At 58.6% G+C, this 19,432-nt stretch overlaps 1 protein-coding gene across 1 annotated transcript; it reads left to right on the top strand.

The window, feature by feature from the left end:
• The first annotated feature begins 488 nt into the window (after positions 1 to 488).
• Positions 489 to 2,443, top strand: LOC123106781 (uncharacterized). The gene is made up of 2 exons (XM_044528836.1): positions 489 to 1,241; positions 2,167 to 2,443. The coding sequence occupies exons 1-2, from the start codon at positions 527 to 529 to the stop codon at positions 2,226 to 2,228; spliced, it is 777 nt and encodes a 258-aa protein (XP_044384771.1). The 5' UTR covers positions 489 to 526; the 3' UTR covers positions 2,229 to 2,443.
• Positions 2,444 to 19,432: the final 16,989 nt, after the last annotated feature.

Here is a 19,432-nt window from a genome sequence, read left to right as displayed (position 1 = left end):
CAGGTCTTAGATGTTAGGTTTGGCTGCGAGGTCTGTTTGGTATTAGGCCTAGACTATCAGCATCCCTACAGCAATTGGATAGGAGTAGCGACAGATGTTGCCTAGATGGTGGCTTTAGTCCTACTGTTGTATGACTTTTTAAGGTCTTGTGTGAATAATTAATAAAGTGGTTGCATGCATCGTCCAGATGCAGAGGCCGGGGGTCCTCCTCCATTTCTAAAAAAAAATCTACATACATAATACACACCTCTATCCCCTAGATAAGTAATAGACAGAGTAAGCTAACCAAGACTCTTAGAGATATATCATGCTAGTTCTATGCTTGCAAAGATGCAAAAGGAACATAGCAAGATTAACCAGAAGTGAAAAGATATCTCAAAAAGTCAGGACACCTATTTTCTTACCAAGCCGCAATTTTGATTCAACCACACCGAACACTAAGGTTTAGCAAGCAGTTCAGTTAAGAATAACTGTGCTATCTAGCTGAATATTTGGATTCTGCAGCTGAGCCTTACGGCCATCGCGCATGACTGAGGGCGTCCATCGCAGCGACGGCCCCCGGCCGCCGGAGGGTCAGATCCCCGCGCATCCACAGCCGGTGATCCATGCTGACTCCTCATTGTGCCGCACCTCACCGGCGCCGTCGACGCAGGGGGCAGATGGGGTTCAAGCAAATCCGGCGGACGCTGATCTCGCGATCCACAAGAGCGCGCAGACAGAGCGCTGGAGAATTCACTTCGCCGACGAGCGCTCACCTGGCGGCTGGTCCGAGGGTCGTCTTCAACACAATCCAACGTCTCGGTGGATGGGGCTTATCAATTTGGACAACGATGTTCTCGTCGGCGATTACCTGGCGGCCGACGTTTGGATTACAGTAGGATCTCGTTTACATATTGATATTTATGACATGCGTGTCGATTGTCGTATGCAGGGGGATCAGAAGGAGGTTGCGGATCTGATCGATTTGACGGATACACCAAAAGCCGGGAGATCGGATCATCGTTTTGGAGGACGATTTTGGGTTCTTGCAGACATCAACGACGAGGAGGATCAAGGGGCGGATCATAGGGGTGGAGGAAGAAGATGGGGCCGGCATGAGTCAGAGGATCACGGAAACAGCGGTGTGTGCGATGACGACGACGCCGACGGGATGTTCACCTGGCACCAATCCTCACCGGAAGAGAGGGTTTCAAAAGAAGCCACAGATATGCATGAAACCGTGGATTGGACCGATCCCGAAGGTAAACCGTGCACATGTTACTCTTTCGATTTCATTCCGGATTCCTGGACACTTGTTACGAAGAAGAAGAACGGTAAGAAAGGCCAAAACTCTAGCACAAGTATCTGCAGTCCAAAACTCTAGCACAAGTAAACATGAGGCCATCTGATTCGCCTTTCTGGAAAGGGCTAATGAGAATTAAAGACTTATTATTTCATAGAACCAAATTCATTGGTGGCAATGGAATGTCAACACGATTTTGGGAGGATGCATGGCTGGGGCAGATGCCTTTAGCCATTCAATATCTAAGTCTATATAATATTGTCCAACGTAAGGAAGATTTTGTTGGCACGATATTAGAATTGGTCCATTTAAATATTCAGTTTAGGCGATCTTTGATTGGGGAGAGATGGAATTCATGGATACATCTAGTACGGAGAGTGATGGATGTTCAATTAACCAATCAACCGGACTCATTACATTGGAGATTGACCAAGAATGGTTTGTTCACTGTCAAATCATTTTATTTGGACTTAATTAACTCTGGCCCACTCCTGAGATCCATTCATATCTAGAAAGTTAAGGTCCCCTTGCGTCTAAATTTTTTCATGTGGTTCGTACACAAACAAGTGATTCTTACCAAAGACAATTTGTTAAAACGACATTGAGTAGGCAGCTCACGATGTTGTTTTTGTGATAATAATGAAACAATACAACACCTTTTTATTGATTGTCCTTTGGCTAAATTATTATGGCGAACAATTCATATAGCTTTCAACATTGCCCCTCCAATTAACATTGAAACGTTGTTTGGGACGTGGTTAGATGGGATGGATCATACTACTGCGGCTCATATTCGAATTGGAATATGTGCATTATTGTGGGCTATATGAAACTGTAGGAATGATATGATCTTTAACAGGCAACCATTTTTAAACTTCTTGTAGATTATCTTCAGAGCTACCACATGGATCTGTATGTGGTCCTTACACACTCCTATGGAATCTAGGAAGCAGCTGGTTATTGGGTGCAACCAATGGAAGATGGTAGCACGTGTTATATTCAACCGGTTTGGATGGCGGTCGCTTAACAGGATAGGAGTCTAGGTCTCTAGTCCTGTTACTATCACCGATTGTAATCTTGAGGTTTTTTATCGTTTTGTCGTTCTGCTCCTTTTGTGAGCTGTAATACTTTGAGAACCTTTTGATCTTTGAGACTTTTAATAATATGGCTGCATGCATCCTTCAGATGCAGAGGCCGGGGGAAAGCCTCCTTATCAAAAAATCTCCAACATCGAGTCTTACAGCCGATCCTCCTTGTGCACTTTCCAGGGTCGCCTCCCCCACAATCAAGAAAAATCAGCACGAAATACTTGAGCAAATACACATACAGGATTCATGTTGAGCTTAAAACACAAGAACTTGGAACTACTCCCTCCGTTTCTAAATATTTTCTTTCTAGAGATTTCAACAAGTGACTACATACGGAGCAAAATGGGTGAATCTACACTCTAAAATATGTCTCTGTACATCCGTATGTGATAGTCCATTTGAAATCTCTAAAAAGACAAATATTTAGGAACGAAGGGAGTATAAAAGATAATGCAACAGGGCTGCTTCGATCAATCAACTGTCAGCATGACAGTTGTGTACACATTTGCAAGTAGCTAGTGTCAGGTTTGATACAATTTAAACATAGAGCAAATTCGACTGTTACATCTCTACCTCTGTATGCATAATTAGCACAAATCTTCCATGGTGAATAAGGAATGATCTCCACTATTCCAGAATGCTAGAAGGGCACGCCGCTTTCTCCCATGGCGTCCTGGGATTAAGAGCAGCCCCATGTGTTTTATGCACCGTTGTCTTCAACCGGCGCCCTCTTTCAGGAATCCACTCAATAGAGTGATTAACAGGGTTCCCCATTCGTAATAAGGCGACGTGAGACATGAGAGATGGACGGGGCGACGCCGCAGGCGACGATGGGGGTGACCTCTCCCACCGGTGATCCACGGGTAGGAGGCCGCTTCTGGGCGTTATGCGATGACGTCGGCGCTGCGGAAGACGAGGACGGGGATTCCGGCGGCGAAGAGTCACCGGTGAGTTCGCCGACGCCATCCGATGCGATCTACAAGGCGTTTCGCGTGGGCTACTCTGACCAGGATGTGGCGAAACTCGTCGACTTGGCGATCCCCATGGATGACCCGGCCCGGCAGGGACTTGAGGAAGATGCCATTGAGGTTGTCCGCTGGGTAGTCCACAGGCGTACGTCGGCAACGGCAATCCGGCCATGGCGAGGACCTCTTCCAAAGGTATGTCTTCCTAAACCCACCTTGTCAGATTTTCTCGAGGCCGGGGCGTGGAAAGTTGTCCAGAGAAGAAAGAAATCGAGGCCGCCGGCGGCGCCGGCGTCGGTGACCGGCGGATCGGCCGAGACCCAAGCCGCCAGGGTGAGTCGTTTGAATTCTATTTTAGGCCTGGCTGGGCTCAAACAGACTGTGGGGGATCTGGGCCAGCCTGACGATGGGTATGAGGCCCATCGCATGGAAGAGCAGAGTGGGCCGGAGTTAGCTGGGTATGAGGCCCAGTCTAACCCGGACTCCACGTGCGCCGAAGCCAAAGGCCCTTGCATGCGAACTAGCGACTGTGTTTCACCGTGCTTCGTGCTTCTGTCATCGATGTGCCCTAGGTTTCGGCGCCGCGGGGGACGATCAGGGTTTCCTCGCTGTGGTTCGGGGCGGGCAACTCGGATCCCACCTCTGATGGCAGGACGGGGGGCTGCGGCTGCAACTGGTCCCAAGAATCCGGTGGTTGCTGGGGCGACGCCGGCTGGCCGTGGTGGCGGCGTTCCTCAAGGGCAGCGGCCGGTGATGCCGGGAGGACGTGGCGTGCCACCACGGCCGAGACCCGCGGTTGCTGCCGGACGTGGAACCCCGCCAGGGCCGCGACCTGCGCAGGCTGTGGGGGCGGTGCCGGCCGCCGGGCATGGTGCTTAGGGACTCCGGCCACCCGCGCCGGCTGCAACGTTGCCTGCGGCTGTCGGGCGCGGCGCTGCTCCGCCGAGGCCGCCGACGCCTGCGGCTATGGGGTGTGGCGCTGCTCCGCAAAGGCCGCCGATGCATGCTTCGGTGCCAGATCATCAGCCACAGGCCGCGCCTCCGCCGCATTATGTTGCAAGACCGCCTCAGAAGCGTGCTGTGCCACCACAGAACCCGCCAGTGCAACCTATCGCGGGCGAGGGAGGTGTGGCCGCGGCTCGGGCGCTGGCTAATCGCGGTGGTAATGGCCCACCCCGATGAAAGTGGGGTTATGATGGATACAATGCCTATGGGGACGGCCAACATCGTGGCTCATCGTCTACGGGTGGCGGGCGTGGCTACGCATGGCAGAGGGATGGGTCAGACGAATGACCTTTCTACGGACCCCCGGGAGGTTTTGTCGAGGGGGCATCTGGCCCCGATTATAGGCAGCAAGGCAGCTACCGAGTTCATCGTGGGGGTCGCGGTGGTCGCGGTGGCAGGAACCGTTACCGCCAACCTCCACCGCCTATCGTGGTGGATCCAACGGCCGATGCTACTGGTCAAGAGATGGAGCTATCCGGGCAGGCTATGGATGTGGTGACTGCTCTCGCTTCCGCGGACATGCCGCTGACGGAGTCCTTAGTGACGGAGGTTGTTGGGGCTGTTGACAAGACTAAGGCGGATAGAGCCGCCAAGTGAGCGCGTAAAAAGGAAAAGATGTTGTGCTACTATTATGGCGAGAGAGGACACTTTATTGCCGAGTGTGAGACAGAGCTTTGTGATACTTGTCTCAAGCCCGTGCATGACTCGGGGGAATGCCTGATTCTGCGAGATCAGATGCCGAGTATCACCATTTATGGAGTCTATTGTTCTGAACTGATGTTTTTTGAGTCTCACGGTGCGAGGGAGATACCTGACGAACCCCAGAGCACAACTACAGTGATTGTCAAAGTTACTAAGAGTGATGTGTCTGAGGCACAGATTATACACAGGCTTACTGAGTTAGTTCCAGGTGACTTTGTGTGGGAACTTAGTCGCCTCGAGGATAACACTTATAAGGTTGACTTTCCTACCTCGGAGGACTTGGAGCGCATGCTGAGTTTTGGGCTTTGCAGAGTACCTGGTACTGAGTGTATCCTCGAGTTCCATGAGTGGAAGCGAGTTGAGCCACAGGGAAAGCCCCTCACTCAGATTTGGTTACGATTCTCAGGGGCGCCTTCCAAGCCCCTTCACGATGCTCGAGTTGCGGCTCGCTTGGGGATTCTGGTCGGGAAACCTGAGAAGGTAGATATGGCTTTCACCAGAGCTAATGGAGTGGCCCAGTTGATGGTGAGTATCCTCGATATTGAGTTTGTGCCTGACGTGGTCAAGTGGACCTACAAGGGTAAGGTCTTCAACCTTGAGATTGAGTTTGAGGACAAAGATCTTTTTGCTGAGTCTCTAACATGGACTGATGTGGATATGCATGATAAGGATGATGGTTCGGGTAACACAGAATCGCGAGGGGATGAGGTTGTGCATCAGTCGGCCAATGGGCCGAGTTCCACCATGCAGGCGCCTGAGTCTGGGGCTGCCCCTTCTGTTCCGGCACCTATGAGCACTTTGAGATTCTGTTCGTTTGAGCCTGCTTCCACTCCTCCTAGGTGACGGTGTCCTGGACTAGGGGATACTCACCACGTCATCTCCCGATCTGTTAGATTGGGCCGAGGACCCCATGGCCGTATACTCATGGGCCAGTTCGGACAGCTGCCGCATACAAGGAAGATTCCACAAGACTTGGCGATCAAGACAAAGACTCCTCCCCACCGGCGTATTCGGCTAGGACTCTTCTTATCTTAGGCCTCTGGTGCATTATATAAACCGAGGCCAGGCTGGTCGATAGATGATATATATATCAACAACTGTCGGAGTAAATAGCCATGGGTAGCCTAGCCGGCTTCCCCTGGCCCTTCTGGAAAAAGTTACGAGCCCGCCCGGCTCTCAAGAATCTAAGACATGGGGGCGCCTTCCCCTAGCCGGCGGCAACCCGGGCCGGCTTTTGGAAGGCGGTCCGACTTTCGCCCTCATGAGAAGGTCGACTCCAAGAAGCCGGCCATGAGAAGGCCGACTCCAAGAAGCCGGCTCCCCATAAAGCGGTCAAGACCGTACCCACAAAGTTTGCGCCCACCTAACAGCGATGAGACGGGGCGTGGCTACAGTAAAGCCTGCCACCCCCGAATCCCGGAGCACGCCTGGCACAGTGCGCCGTGCGGAGTGGCCATGACCCGTCCGGCGCGGCACTGTTGCCATGTTGACCCTGATGTCATCCACGACGGGCTACCAGTACGGCCCACGGGCGGTGGGCCCCTTCGGGCAGAGAGACACCCGAAGGCGGCCTGGTCTCCCCCAATCGGCCCGAGACGGGGCCGGCTCCCCGCAGCCGGCTCGCTTCCCCCCTCAAAGAAGACGCCCCATTAAGGAGGCAAGACGCGGTGAGGCTACGGTAATCGCCCGCAGGACGGCTGCACTGTAGCCACGCTTACCTCGACGAAGCCCTCGTCATCAAGATGAGGCAACAGTAACCAGCCATCGACAAGACCCTTGGCAGTGGGGCCTGCCTGTTGCCGGGGAGTTGGCAGCCGGCGGGACCCACCAGCCGACGGGCCCCAACAGCCGGCGCGGAAGCCGGCGAGCGCAGTCACAGACGGCTGGGCCCCGCGCCCAGCCGGATTACCATTGTACCCCCGGGGGTAGGCCTATATAAACCCCCCGGTGCACCCATGCAAAGGGTTCGACCCCTTGCTAGTTCTAGACACCATACAAGGAGAAGAAGCAGGCTAGCCGTGCCCTTCTTCCTCCTCCCCCCCGACCAGCTCAAGGAGCGCTGTGTAGCCACCTGATTCATCTAGTGAACATGCGGAGACCCCGCAGAGCAGCAGTAGGGGTGTTATCTCCACGGAGAGCCCCGAAGCTGGGTAAGATCCGCCGGCGTGCATGTCTTCGCCTTATCCCGTTTCCAGGCACCGGCGATGTCTTATTGGCTCCCACAACGATAAGCCACCCGTTGGCATATGTCGCACCTACCACCCGACATTTAGCACCCACCGTGGGGCCAGGTGCACCGTCGTCCGGAGACCTGTTCTGGACGGGAACCTTATTCCTCCCTCGCGAGCGTAGCCAGCCCGGCACGCCCGATGGAGCTTGCCACGACGCGCTGCAAGGCGTCACCAGCCTCTGCACGGCAAGCGGCCTCGTTGATCTCCTCGACAAAACTCTCATCTCCGACGAGCTCGCCTCCGATGCGGGCACCAACCGCCTCGCCAACCTTCTCGGCCAGCTCCATGTCTCCAGCGAGCCCGCTGCGGACCTGGAGTCGGTTGGCTCCACCGACCCGATGCTTGTCGACTCCGACACGGCCTCCTACGACACCTTCCCCACCAACGTCGCGATCTACAACGACCCGCTTCCTCGAGCCGACGGCTGCGATGCTGTCACCGCCGAAGTGATGGTTGTCTGCCACGGCGGCCTGACCAACGAGAGCGACCACGACGCCTCGCGCGCGGCGGCCCACGACTTGTCCTTTCCCCTCCCGGCTGATGCCGGCGACGAAGCACTGGAAGCACGCCGCCTCGCCCTCCTCGCAGAGGGCCGGAGGCTGGCCTCCGTAAGACGCCTCACTGAGGCCTACCAGCGCGAAGCTGACCGCGCCGCCTTCGGCACGCCGGCCCCGGGCGGGCCAAGCCGGGCCGGCCTTGTCAAGCAACGCGGCGCCGTCATCGCCGACACGCTGGGAGTCGACCGCCCGGTCTATGCCATGCCGCTCGAGAACTTGCGTGCCGCCCAGGCGGCCGTAGACGAGTTGGACGGCTTGGAGGCCGAAGACCTCCCCCACATGACCCGGCGCATCCAGCAACTGATCGACGCGGCACGAAGCAGACGCCTGCGCGGGAAGCCCTCCCCCGCGCCGAGATCACGGCGCGACGTCCCGGACACCGACTACGAGCAATACCCGCGCGCGACGCGAGAAGGAGCCGGCTGCCAGCCGCAGCCGGACCCGGATCTCCATCGAGCGAGACGCGGACGGCTATCCCCGAGCCATGGAATGGCGGGCGACCCGCCTCCGCCTCCGCCCCGTGGAGAGAGATATCCCGCCTCGCCGCCAGTGGCGCACCCGACTCTCAGCGGCCGGCTGGGCCGCCGTGAAGGAATCAGCGAGAACGACGCCCGCCATCGGATCGACCGCCTGGCGCGATCCATGGCGTTGGAAGAAGAAGACGATGTCGGCCCGCCTTGTTTCGGCCCCCGCATCCGCGACGAGCCCTTTCCCAAAAGACACGCCCAAGTACAACGGCTCCGTGAAGCCGGAAGATTGGTTGATCGACTACTCCACGGCAGTTAGCATAGCCAACGGCAATCGGCATGTTGCCGTGAAGTACGTGCCCCTCATGCTGCAACAGCCTCAAGCCGCGCAGCATCAACAGCTGGCTAGATTTCACAGAAGCCTTCATCCGCAACTTCACCAGCACCTACAAGCGGGCTCCCAAGCCCAGACAGCTCTCCTTGTGTGTACAAGGCCCCGCCGAGTCCACTCGCGATTACCTCACGCGTTGGGCCGAGCGCCGCAACTCCTGTGAAGGGGTGCACGAGGTGCAAGCCATAGAATACTTCACAGCCGGATGCCGAGAAGGCACTCTCCTCAAGCACAAGCTCCTCTGCGACGAGCCGGCTACCCTCGACGAGCTTCTGGACATAGCGGACAAGTACGCCACCGCCGACTCCTCGATGAAGACCGAGCTTCGGGTAGACGCGTCCGGAAAGTTACTCAACCCGGCGCCCAAGACGCCGGCTGGGGATTCCGGCCGACACCCCAACTCGAACGACCACAAGCGCAAGGGCCCCGCGCCGCCTCCCGCCAGTCGGCAGGTGGCCACAGTCGAAGATGCGCCGCCTGAAGAACGACCGGCGCCCAAGAAACCCAAGGGCGGCAGGCCGGCTTGGCAGCCGGCTTTCTCCTACGAGCAAACTCTCGACGCCCCTTGCAAGTTCCACAGCGGCGCGAAGCCGTCCAACCACACGACCCAGAAGTGCAATTGGCTCACCTGAATCTCTAAGGGCGAGGGTCTCTTGCCGCCTCCGCCTGCCGGCCCGCCGCCTCCGGTCGCTCGGCCTGCAGTCGGAGCCGTGCATGACGAGTTCCCTGACGAGCAAGCCACCTACATCGTCTTTACCAGCCAGCCCGAAGACCGGCGCAGCAAACGCCGAGAGCACCAGGAAGTCAGCGTGGTCGCTGCCAACCCCGCCGGACACATGCATTGGTCAGAAAAGCCCATCAGCTGGAGCCGGGCTGACCATCCGGAGGTGATGCCGTCTCCCGGCTCTTATGCTTTGGTCCTGGAAGCCACCCTTGCAACGGACAGACGCGCCGCCCGCTTCTCCCGTGTGTTGATAGATGGCGGGAGCAACATCAACATCCTGTACCGTGACACCCTGGAGAAGCTAAATGTCAAGACGAAGCAGCTCATGCCTATGCGGACAGTGTTCCATGGCATCGTACCTGGCCTGTCCTGCGCCCCCATTGGCAAAATCAAGATTGATGTACTTTTTGGGGACAAGGAGCATTTCCGCCGAGAAGCGATCTGGTTTGAAGTGGTGGACCTGGAGAGCCCTTACCATGCATTGCTTGGCCGACCTGCCTTGGCCAAATTCATGGCAGTTCCCCCCTATGCATACCTCAAGATGAAGATACCAAGCACCAAAGGCGTCATCACCATAGCCGGCGATTATAAGAAGTCCTCCGAGTGTGCGGCGGCCAGCAACCGGCTGGCCGAGTCCCTTGTGATTGCCGAAGAGAAGAAGATGCTGGACCGAGTCGTGGCCATAGCCGGCAAGCAGTCGGTTGCGTCCCTCGACCCCAAGGAGCACGATGCTCAAGGATCTTTCCAGCCGGCCAAGGAGACGAAGAAGATACCTCTTGACCCCGAGCATCCAGAGAGGTTTGCCGTCATCGGGGCGAACCTGAACAGCAAATAGGAAGGCGAGCTCGCCGATTTCCTCCGTGAGAATCGAGACATCTTTGCATGGTCCCCCAAGGACATGCCGGGTGTTCCGAGGAAATTCGCCGAGCACAAACTACATGTTCGAGAAGACGCAAAGCCAGTCAGGCAACCCCTTCGCCGATTGTCGGAGGAGAAGCGCATGATTGTAGGGGAGGAGATAGCCCGGCTCTTGGCGGCCGGCTTCATCATGGAAGTTTTCTTTCCAGAGTGGCTTGCCAACCCAGTCCTTGTGCTAAAGAAGAACAACAAGTGGCGCATGTGTATAGACTACACGAGCCTCAACAAGGCCTGCCCCAAAGATCCTTTCGCCCTGCCAAGGATTGACCAAGTGATAGACTCCACAACCGGATGCGAGCTGTTGAGTTTTTTGGATGCTTACTCAGGATACCATCAGATAAAGCTAGACCCGGACGACCGCCTGAAGACCGCCTTCATCACGCCATTTGGAGCCTTCTGCTACCTGACTATGACATTCGGCTTGAGAAATGCCGGTGCCACTTTTCAGCGTTGCATGCAGAAGTGCCTCCTCAAGCAACTCGGCAGAAACGCTCACATATACGTGGACGACATCGTGGTGAAGACGGAGAAGCGTGGCACCTTGCTGGAGACCTCAAGGAAACGTTTGAGAACCTACGCCAGATTCAAATCAAGCTCAACCCCGAGAAATGCGTGTTCGGAGTGCCAGCCGGCCAGCTCCTAGGCTTCCTGGTCTCCGAACGCGGCATCGAATGCAACCCGGTGAAGATCAAGGCCATCGAGAGAATGGCGATCCCCACCAAGCTTCGAGACATTCAGAAGTTCACCGGGTGCTTAGCCTCCTTGAACCGCTTCATCAGCCGGCTCGGAGAGAAGGCTCTCCCTCTCTACCGCCTCATGAAGAAGAGCACTCACTTCGAGTGGAACGACCAGGCCGACCAAGCCTTTCATGAGCTGAAGAAGATGCTGACCACGCCGCCTGTCCTCGCGGCGCCGACTGAGAAAGAGCCCATGCTCCTCTACATCGCTGCAACCAGCCGGGTGGTCAGCACCGTCATCATAGTCCAGCGCCCAGAAGAAGGCCGAGCCCAGCCGGTCCAGAGGCCGGTGTACTATTTGAGCGAGGTACTGTCCGCCTCAAAGCAGAACTACCCGCACTACCAGAAGATGTGTTACGGCGTGTACTTCACCGCCAAGAAACTGAAGCCCTACTTTCAAGAGCATCCCGTCACGGTCGTATGCACTGCCCCGCTAGCCGAGATCATAGGCAGCCGGGATGCATCCGGCTGGGTGGCAAAATGGGCCATCGAGCTGGCCCCCTACACGATCTTCTACCAGCCCCGCACTGCCATCAAGTCCCAAGCACTGGCCGACTTCCTCGCCGACTGGGCCGAGACCCAGTACCTGCCGCCGGCTCCCGACTCCACCCATTGGCGCATGCACTTAGACGGGTCCAAGATGCGCACCGTCTTGGGAGCCGGCATTGTCCTTACCTCTCCCAAAGGCGACAAGCTCAGATACACGCTACAGATCCACTTTGCCGCCTCCAACAATGTGGCCGAGTACGAAGCGCTCATACATGGGCTCCGGCTTGCCAAAGAACTTAGCATTCGCCGGATCCTATGTTATGGCGACTCGGACCTGGTAGTCCAGCAATCATCCGGCGACTGGGACGCCAAGGACGCGAATATGGCGAGCTACCGTTTTTTGGTCCAACAACTTAGCGGATACTTTGAAGGATGCGAGTTCCTCCATGTACCTCGAGCCGACAACGAGCCAGCCGATGCCCTGGCTCGAGTAGGCTCCACTCGGCAAGCAATTCCAACCGGCGTCGCTCTACAACGCCTCCTCAAGACGTCCATCAAGCCGTCTCCAGAGTCTGATTCCATCTTCGTGCCGCCTGACCCCGATGCGGCCAGGTCCGACTCGAAGAACCGAGTAGGCGACCCCAAGACCCCCGTAGCCGGCCCGGCGACTTCGGCAGCCGGCTCGGGGACTTCGGCAGCCGGCTCCGGGACTCCGGCAGCCGGCTCGGGGCTCCGGCAGCCGGCCCGGGGACTCCGGCAGCCGGCTCGGGGACTGCGGTAGCCGGCCCGGGGACTGCACCAGCACTACAGTCGGCGGCCGACTCCGGCACCTCACCGCCCAGCCCGCCCACCCTGGTAGCAGTAGCCACATTGGCGGTAGGAGAAGTCGCGGCTCCATCATGGGCTGAGTCCATCCTCAACTTCCTAGTAAACCAAGACCTGCCGGCTGACGAAACAGAAGCAAGACAAGTCCAACGTCGAGCCGGAGCATACACAATCGTCAACAGAGAACTACTCAAGCGCAGTGTCACTGGAATCCTCCAACGGTGCGTAGAGCAAGAGAAGGGCATTGCAATCCTCACAGACATTCACCAAGGAGAATGCGGCCACCATGCGGCCTCAAGATCACTTGTCGCCAAAGCCTTCCGCCATGGTTTCTTCTGGCCAACTGCTTTTGATGACGCCAAAGAGTTAGTCAAGCGTTGCAAGGGATGCCAGCTCTTCAGCTCCAAGCAACACATGCCGACTTCGGCACTCAAGACCATTCCCCTCACTTGGCCCTTTGCCGTTTGGGGACTGGACATGGTGGGCCCATTCAAGACGGCGCGCGGTGGCATGACGCATTTGCTCGTCGCCGTGGACAAATTCACCAAGTGGGTTGAGGCAAAGCCGATCAAGAAGCTGAATGGGCCGACTGCCGTGACGTTCATCGCGGACATAACAACTCGGTACAGCGTGCCGCACAGCATCATCACCGACAATGGCACGAATTTCGCCAAAGGAGCCTTGGCACATTTCTGCGCAGCCCAAGGTATCCGGCTGGACTTAGCATCCGTCGCCCACCCGTAGTCAAACGGCCAGGTCGAGCGAGCCAACGGCCTCATCCTCTCCGGCATCAAGCCCCGACTGGTTGTACCTCTGGAGCGCTCAGCCGGCTGTTGGCTCGATGAGCTGCCGGCTGTCCTTTGGAGTCTGCGCACTACACCAAACAAGTCAACCGGCTTCACCCCTTTCTTCCTTGTGTATGGTGCCGAGGCGGTCATCCCAACTGACATCGAATTCGACTCGCCTCGAGTAACCATGTACATGGAAGCGGAGGCCAAGGAAGCACGAGAAGACGGCGTCGACCTGGTGGAAGAAAGCAGGCTGTTAGCCCTCAGCCGGTCTGCAATTTACCAGCAGGGTTTGCGCCGCTACCATAGCCGGAAGGTCAGGCCAAGATCTTTCCAAGAGGGCGACCTTGTGCTCCGGCTGATCCAACGAACAGCCGGCCAGCACAAGCTCTCAGCCCCTTGGGAAGGCCCTTTCGTCATCAACAGAGCTCTAGGCAACGACTCCTACTACCTGATCGACGCACAGAAGCCAAAGGCACGCAAGAGAGACGACTCCGGCAAGGAGTCGAAACGGCCATGGAACACCAACCTCCTTCGAAGATTTTACAGTTGAAAGGCAGTATGTATCACGCTAACTTTTGTATTAAGTACAAGTCAATAGGCTCCCCGAGGAGGGCTCGGGGACTGCCATCCCTTATTTACGAATGAAAAGTATCATGCTCATGACCTTGTCGTATCATTTCCTTATTCCGTCCGGCACCGAGTTCGACTAGTCGGCTCGGGGACTGGCCGACTGGAGTTATGTTAGAAGTCCTACCCGCAGTCAGACAAGTCGTGTGCCGGCTCTCAAGCCTTCTCTTGCCAAAGTCGCAGTTTGAATAACCGGCTGTTCGGCTGGCAAGAGTTAAAGGTAGGAACGACCGCCCACACGAAAAACGGCTAGGGACTAACGGACTGATATAACAAAAGCTGGTTTTTTCTCACACCGCCGACTGGCTACCAGAGTAGCCGGCCGGCCGGTTTCCATTCACTTTACTTTAAATCCAAGAAAGCTCGAGTACTTGCCTCCCCAAAGAGGGAAGGCGGCAAAGGAAAAAGCCTAAGGATAAACAAGCATACGCGAATGGAAACCAAACATGCACATAATAATATTTACATGAAAAGACCTCCGAGAGGCCAGCATTCAACATAGTTTGGATACACCCCCAGTGGGTGGAACTGCGAAAACTTAACAAAGATTGTTCAAAGACAACAAAGCAGGAAAGATAAAGACGGCAGGTCAAGCTGGCGGAGCGGCCGACGAGCCAGACTGGTTGGCGGAGACGGTCGTGCTGGCTGAAGGAGCGACCGGCTGACGAACTTCGGCTTGGTCGCCGCCTCCCGCAGAGGGCGCGCTTCCACGCGCCTCGTTGCTGGAGGCACGGTCGGCCTGAGGTCGGTTGGTTGTTCAACCAGACGGCTCGACGTCTTCGCCGTCCTCGTCTTCGTCTTCTTTGCCCTCATCGCTGGAGGCAATCTCCTCCGTCGAGTCCTCGCCCACCGCCGGGTTCAGCCCGAACCATTCCTCTGGCTGAGCAACACCGTCATCATCGATTTCGGGTGCGAAAACGCTGATGTCGGTGCACTCGGTGATCGTCGAAGCTCGCTGAGCGATAGCTGGCCTCACCTCCTCCAGCTCCGCGTCGGCCTCCATCCGCCAAGTGCGCAGCTGGTCCAGGCTCAGCCCTGGGTACCAAGCCCGAACGAATTCCAACGCCCGCCCGGCTCCGAGGCGGGCCGCTGACGCTTTCCAAGCCTCGAAGCGACCAACTGCGGCTTCCAGCCAGTTGGCAGTTCGGCTTGGGGTGCGGGGGATCGTCTCGCCGGGCCAGAGGGCGACCAACACTTGCACCCCGACACGTTGGAGCCGGCGAAGCATCTGATGAGCCGGCTGCAACCGTGCCTGGACAGCCAGGAGCTGCTCCTCAAGGGTCCGGTTTGCATCCGGCGCAATGTCAGCCCCCGCTTGACGGCGCGCCTCGCGATGGGCCTCAATGCTTTGGGCGGCGAAGGTAGAGTAGCCCGGGAAGTAACCTGCAACAGCTCAAGATAAGTCAAAAAAACCCAAGCGGCAAGGGGCAGGGGTGGGCCAAGGAAGGCAGCTTACCGTCGATCAAGTCCTCGATCCGGCCAAAGCCTTCGTCCAGGCCTCGCCGGGTCTCAGACCAGGTCGCCGCCGCCATCTCATACTCCGCCATCAAGGCGTCTTCACTTTCCCGCGCCGCCTGCAGGGCCGCTTTGTGGCTTTCCTCTTGGTCGGCCAGCTTCTTGGCCAGGCAATCCCGTTCCTGGACCAAGGCAGCGCACTCGGCCTCTTTGGTGTAAAGGGCGGCCGTCGCTTCGCCAAGCTCCTTCCTCAAGTCGGCGTTGGCCCCTGAAGACAAAGAAAAAGAAGAATCAATAAGAGAAGAGTCGTCAAGAAAGATCCGACCCAACTGCACAGCAGTCGGCCCGAATCTCGGGGACTACACCCAGTGGGTGCGCTGACGCGCCCCCACAGGAGACAGACAAAACCAAGTACTTACTTCGGCTGTCGGCCAGGTCGTCGGTCCGCCGGCTCAACTCTCGAGCCTGGGAGTCGAAGGCGGCAGCACGAAGGTTGTGGTATTCCTGGAAATTCAGAAAAAAGCAAAGTAAAATAGCCGTCGAGAAAGATCCGACCCGACTGCGCAGTAGTCGGCCCGAATCTCGGGGACTACACCCAGTGGGTGCGCTGACGCGCCCCCACGGAAGAAATCAAGAAAGCAAAGCAGCCAAGAGCGAAGGACTCACCCGGATAGTGGTTCGCGTTGACAAGAACTCTTGGTTGAGTTGTTGCAGCAGGGCGGCCTGAGCTTGTAGCCGGCTCCGGACCCCTTGAGCCGCCGCATCCAGCTCGCCAGTCCCCCCGCTGGGAGTCCACTCGGACACAGCGGTGCTGGCCGCCTCCAGATCTCCCGCCGGCTGGCCTGCGCCCGCGGCTCGGCGCAACTCTGGCGGAGCGGCGCCTCCCCCAGCACGCCGGCCCGTCGCCAGCTGCACCTCGAGGCCGGCTCTGCTCTCCGGCTTACCTCGGGCCGGCTCCTCTGGCGCCGCTGACGATTGACCGCCTTGGCCCGCTCCGGTTGGCGCCGCAGGAGGCGCTCTCCCCGCCAAGGCCACGGGGTCCTCCTCCCTCTCCAACAGCGGCGGGTCTTGGATGATCTCCTCCTCCAAGGGCAATGGGGTGTCGGGGGCTACGGCTCAGAGAGGAACGGCGAGCAGCGGAGGCTGGCTGCGCGAGCTTTCCGCCTCCGTCTCCACGGGAGCCGCCTCCCTCTGGGCCTTGGCTACCGCTTCGGCCTGCTCCTTCGCCGCCTGGGCGGCTGCTTTCTCCGTCGCCTCGCGCTCCTCCCGCGCCTCGCGGGCGTTCCGCTCTGTGGCCTCCCTAAGATCGATGCGGGGGTCCACGTGGCGGGAGCTCGAAGACCCTCCAGCCGGCCCCACGATGGAGCCGCCCAGGCCCCGCTCAAGGGAAAGTGGTGCCCTGTCCAGCAAGCGAGGAAAAGTTAAGAAGACATTCGAAGAAAAAGAGAACAATAATGAGAATGTGGTAAGGTAATTGAAGACTTACGCCGAGACCGCCTGGGGCTGTTTCACAGCCTTGCGGAAGCGGGCCACCTTCGCGGCCGCCTCATCTCGCTTTGTCGCCGCGGCGGAAGGCTTGGACTTCTTCGGCCGACTGCCAAAGAGACCTAGAGCGGCCCGGCGCTTCTGCGCGCCGCTGGCAACCGGCGTGACAGACGAGCCCGCGCCCTGTTGGTCGGTCGCCGGCTGGCGACGCGGAGCGACTTCGGCTTCGAAGTCGTCCGGCCAGTCCTCGAAGCTCGTGGTGAACCTTGAGCCTCCGGGCTCGGCACTATCCCCCACGACGGCATCTTCCATGGCGGCCGCCCCCAAGTCCAGATCGTCAACGTCATCCACCGTGCGGTCGGGGGCGTACTGGCGTTCAATCCCTGCCACCCCGGCCGCCGGCGCAAGAAGAGGGTTCTGCTCAAAAAACCGACTGGTCAGAAGCCGGCTGTCCCGAAGCCGGCTGACGACAACAAAGAAGATAAAGAGAGAAACTTACCACGGGTGGAGGATTGGCGCGAGAATACGGCGCCTTGCCGTATTGCCAGTCCCCGCCGAGCTTGCAGTTGGCAATATAATTGACCATGAGCGCCACCTCCGTGTGGGGCATCTCCCATGTGCTCAGCTGGCTTGGGTCGAAGCGGCCGCTCATCTGACACATCATGTGGGGCCGGCTTTGGAGAGGAAGGATCCGGCGCTCCACGAAGGTGGCCACCAAGTCGGCCCCGCGCAAGCCTTCCGACTAAACCAGCACCCGAAGCCGGGAGATGGCGGCGTTCCCGGCCGGAGACAACGACAGGGACCGGAAGCTCCACGAGGGCTGCCTCCCAGCCGGCGGGCCGGCTACGTAAGCCGGCAGGTTGATGAAGTCTTCTTGCTCGGCGACGTTCTTCACATAGAAATAAGATCTCTGCCAGACCTTTACCGACTGGATTAGGGGGATGGGCGGGAACGGATTGTTCTCGCTCGCCCTCCTCATGGCGATGAAGGCTCCGCAGGGAGCGGGCACGCCGGCGACGACTGTGCCGAGCTTTCTCTGGAAGAACTCTCCCCAGAGCTCCAGCGTGGGGAGCAGCCCCAAGAAGCCTTCGCAGAGGGAGACAAAGGCCGACAGCAGCATCACCGCATTGGGCGTGAGGTGATGCGGCTGGAGGTGGTAGAAGTCAAGGAAGGAGCGCAGAAACCCGCTCGCCGGGAGGCCAAAGCCGCACAGGCAGTGCAAGCGGAAGACGACCCGCTCGCCCTCCTCCGGCGCCGGCGAGATCTCCCTCGCGGGCGCCAGGCGGACCTGTACGCGGTCGGTGCCGGGCAGGCGCCGGGTCCGGCGAAGGAACTCCACGTGGTCTTCATGGACGTTGGAGCCGTCCCAGGAGCTTGACAACGCCATGGGAGCGAGGTGGCGTGGAGACGCGACGGCGCTAAGACGGGAAGCTGCGGCGGCAGCGAAAGGAAGAAGACGAGGGTTAGGAAGGGCGGAGCGGGAGGGAGCGTGCGAACCTCTGTCGCTCTCCCTCCTCCCCCTACTTATAGGCTCACGTGGCGGAGCCGAGGAGGCGCGGCGTGGGGAAGCGTGGGGATCGATCGCGCCCACTCCCCACGTCCCGCGATTATCGAGCCTTAACGGCGAACCGAAACTGCCTCGAGAAGGCGAGCGGCCCCTGTGGGCCACGGAAGATCCGCGCCCGGACCAAGGCTCGCGAGTGGCGGGCCCGGGCCTGCGGCGGCGTCCCGTCGCGCGCGTGCGCTCGCAGGATCTCGCTGCCACGTGGCCACGGGGGGGCCCGTAGTCGGCACTCGGGTTGCCCCCCCTCCTCTCGCCTACAAGACGCGGGGCTTTCTGAAGTCGGCATACGCCCGCTAAGCCGGCTCTTCAGGATGGGAAGCTGACCAAGCTTCTCGTCCCCCTGCTCACCTCGGAGCTCGATCAGCTTCGGGGACTACTGTCGGAGTAAATAGCCATGGGTAGCCTAGCCGGCTTCCCCTAGCCCTTCTGGAAAAAGTTACGAGCCCGCCCGGCTCTCAAGAATCTAAGACATGGGGGAGCCTTCCCCTAGCTGGCGGCAACCCGGGCCGGCTTTCGAAAGGCGGTCCGACTTTCGCCCTCATGAGAAGGCCGACTCCAAGAAGCCGGCCATGAGAAGGCCTACTCCAAGAAGCCGGCTCCCCATAAAGCGGTCAAGACCGTACCCACAAAGTTTGCGCCCACCTAACGGCGATGAGACGGGGCGTGGCTACAGTAAAGCCTTCCACCCCCGAATCCCGGAGCACGCCTGGCACAGTGCGCCGTGCGGAGTGGCCATGACCCGTTCGACGCGGCACTGTTGCCATGTTGACCCTGATGTCATCCACGACGGGCTACCAGTATGGCCCACGGGCGGTGGGTCCCTTCGGGCAGAGAGACACCCGAAGGCGGCCTGGTCTCCCCCAATCGGCCCGAGACGGGGCCGGCTCCCCGCAGCCGGCTCGCTTCCCCCCTCGAAGAAGACGCCCCATTAAGGAGGCAAGACGCGGTAAGGCTACGGTAATCGCCCGCAGGATGGCGGCACTGTAGCCACGCTTACCTCGACGAAGCCCTCGTCATCAGGATGAGGCAACAGTAACCAGCCATCGACAAGACCCTTGGCAGTGGGGCCTGCCTGTTGCCGGGGAGTTGGCAGCCGGCGGGCCCCAACAGCCGGCGCGGAAGCCGGCGA

Source organism: Triticum aestivum, chromosome 5A, assembly GCF_018294505.1.
Source record: "Triticum aestivum cultivar Chinese Spring chromosome 5A, IWGSC CS RefSeq v2.1, whole genome shotgun sequence".
Taxonomy (NCBI): domain Eukaryota; kingdom Viridiplantae; phylum Streptophyta; class Magnoliopsida; order Poales; family Poaceae; genus Triticum; species Triticum aestivum.
This window is presented reverse-complemented; position numbering and strand designations above follow the sequence as displayed.

What these genes read in the sequence shown, in the direction of transcription:
- LOC123106781 (XM_044528836.1), top strand. Translation starts at nt 527, where the DNA reads ATGACTGAGGGCGTCCATCGCAGCGACGGCCCCCGGCCGCCGGAGGGT. An exon ending in GGATTGGACCGATCCCGAAG is followed by an intron (nt 1,242 to 2,166) that starts GTAAACCGTGCA and finishes AACTTCTTGTAG; the next exon opens with ATTATCTTCAGAGCTACCAC.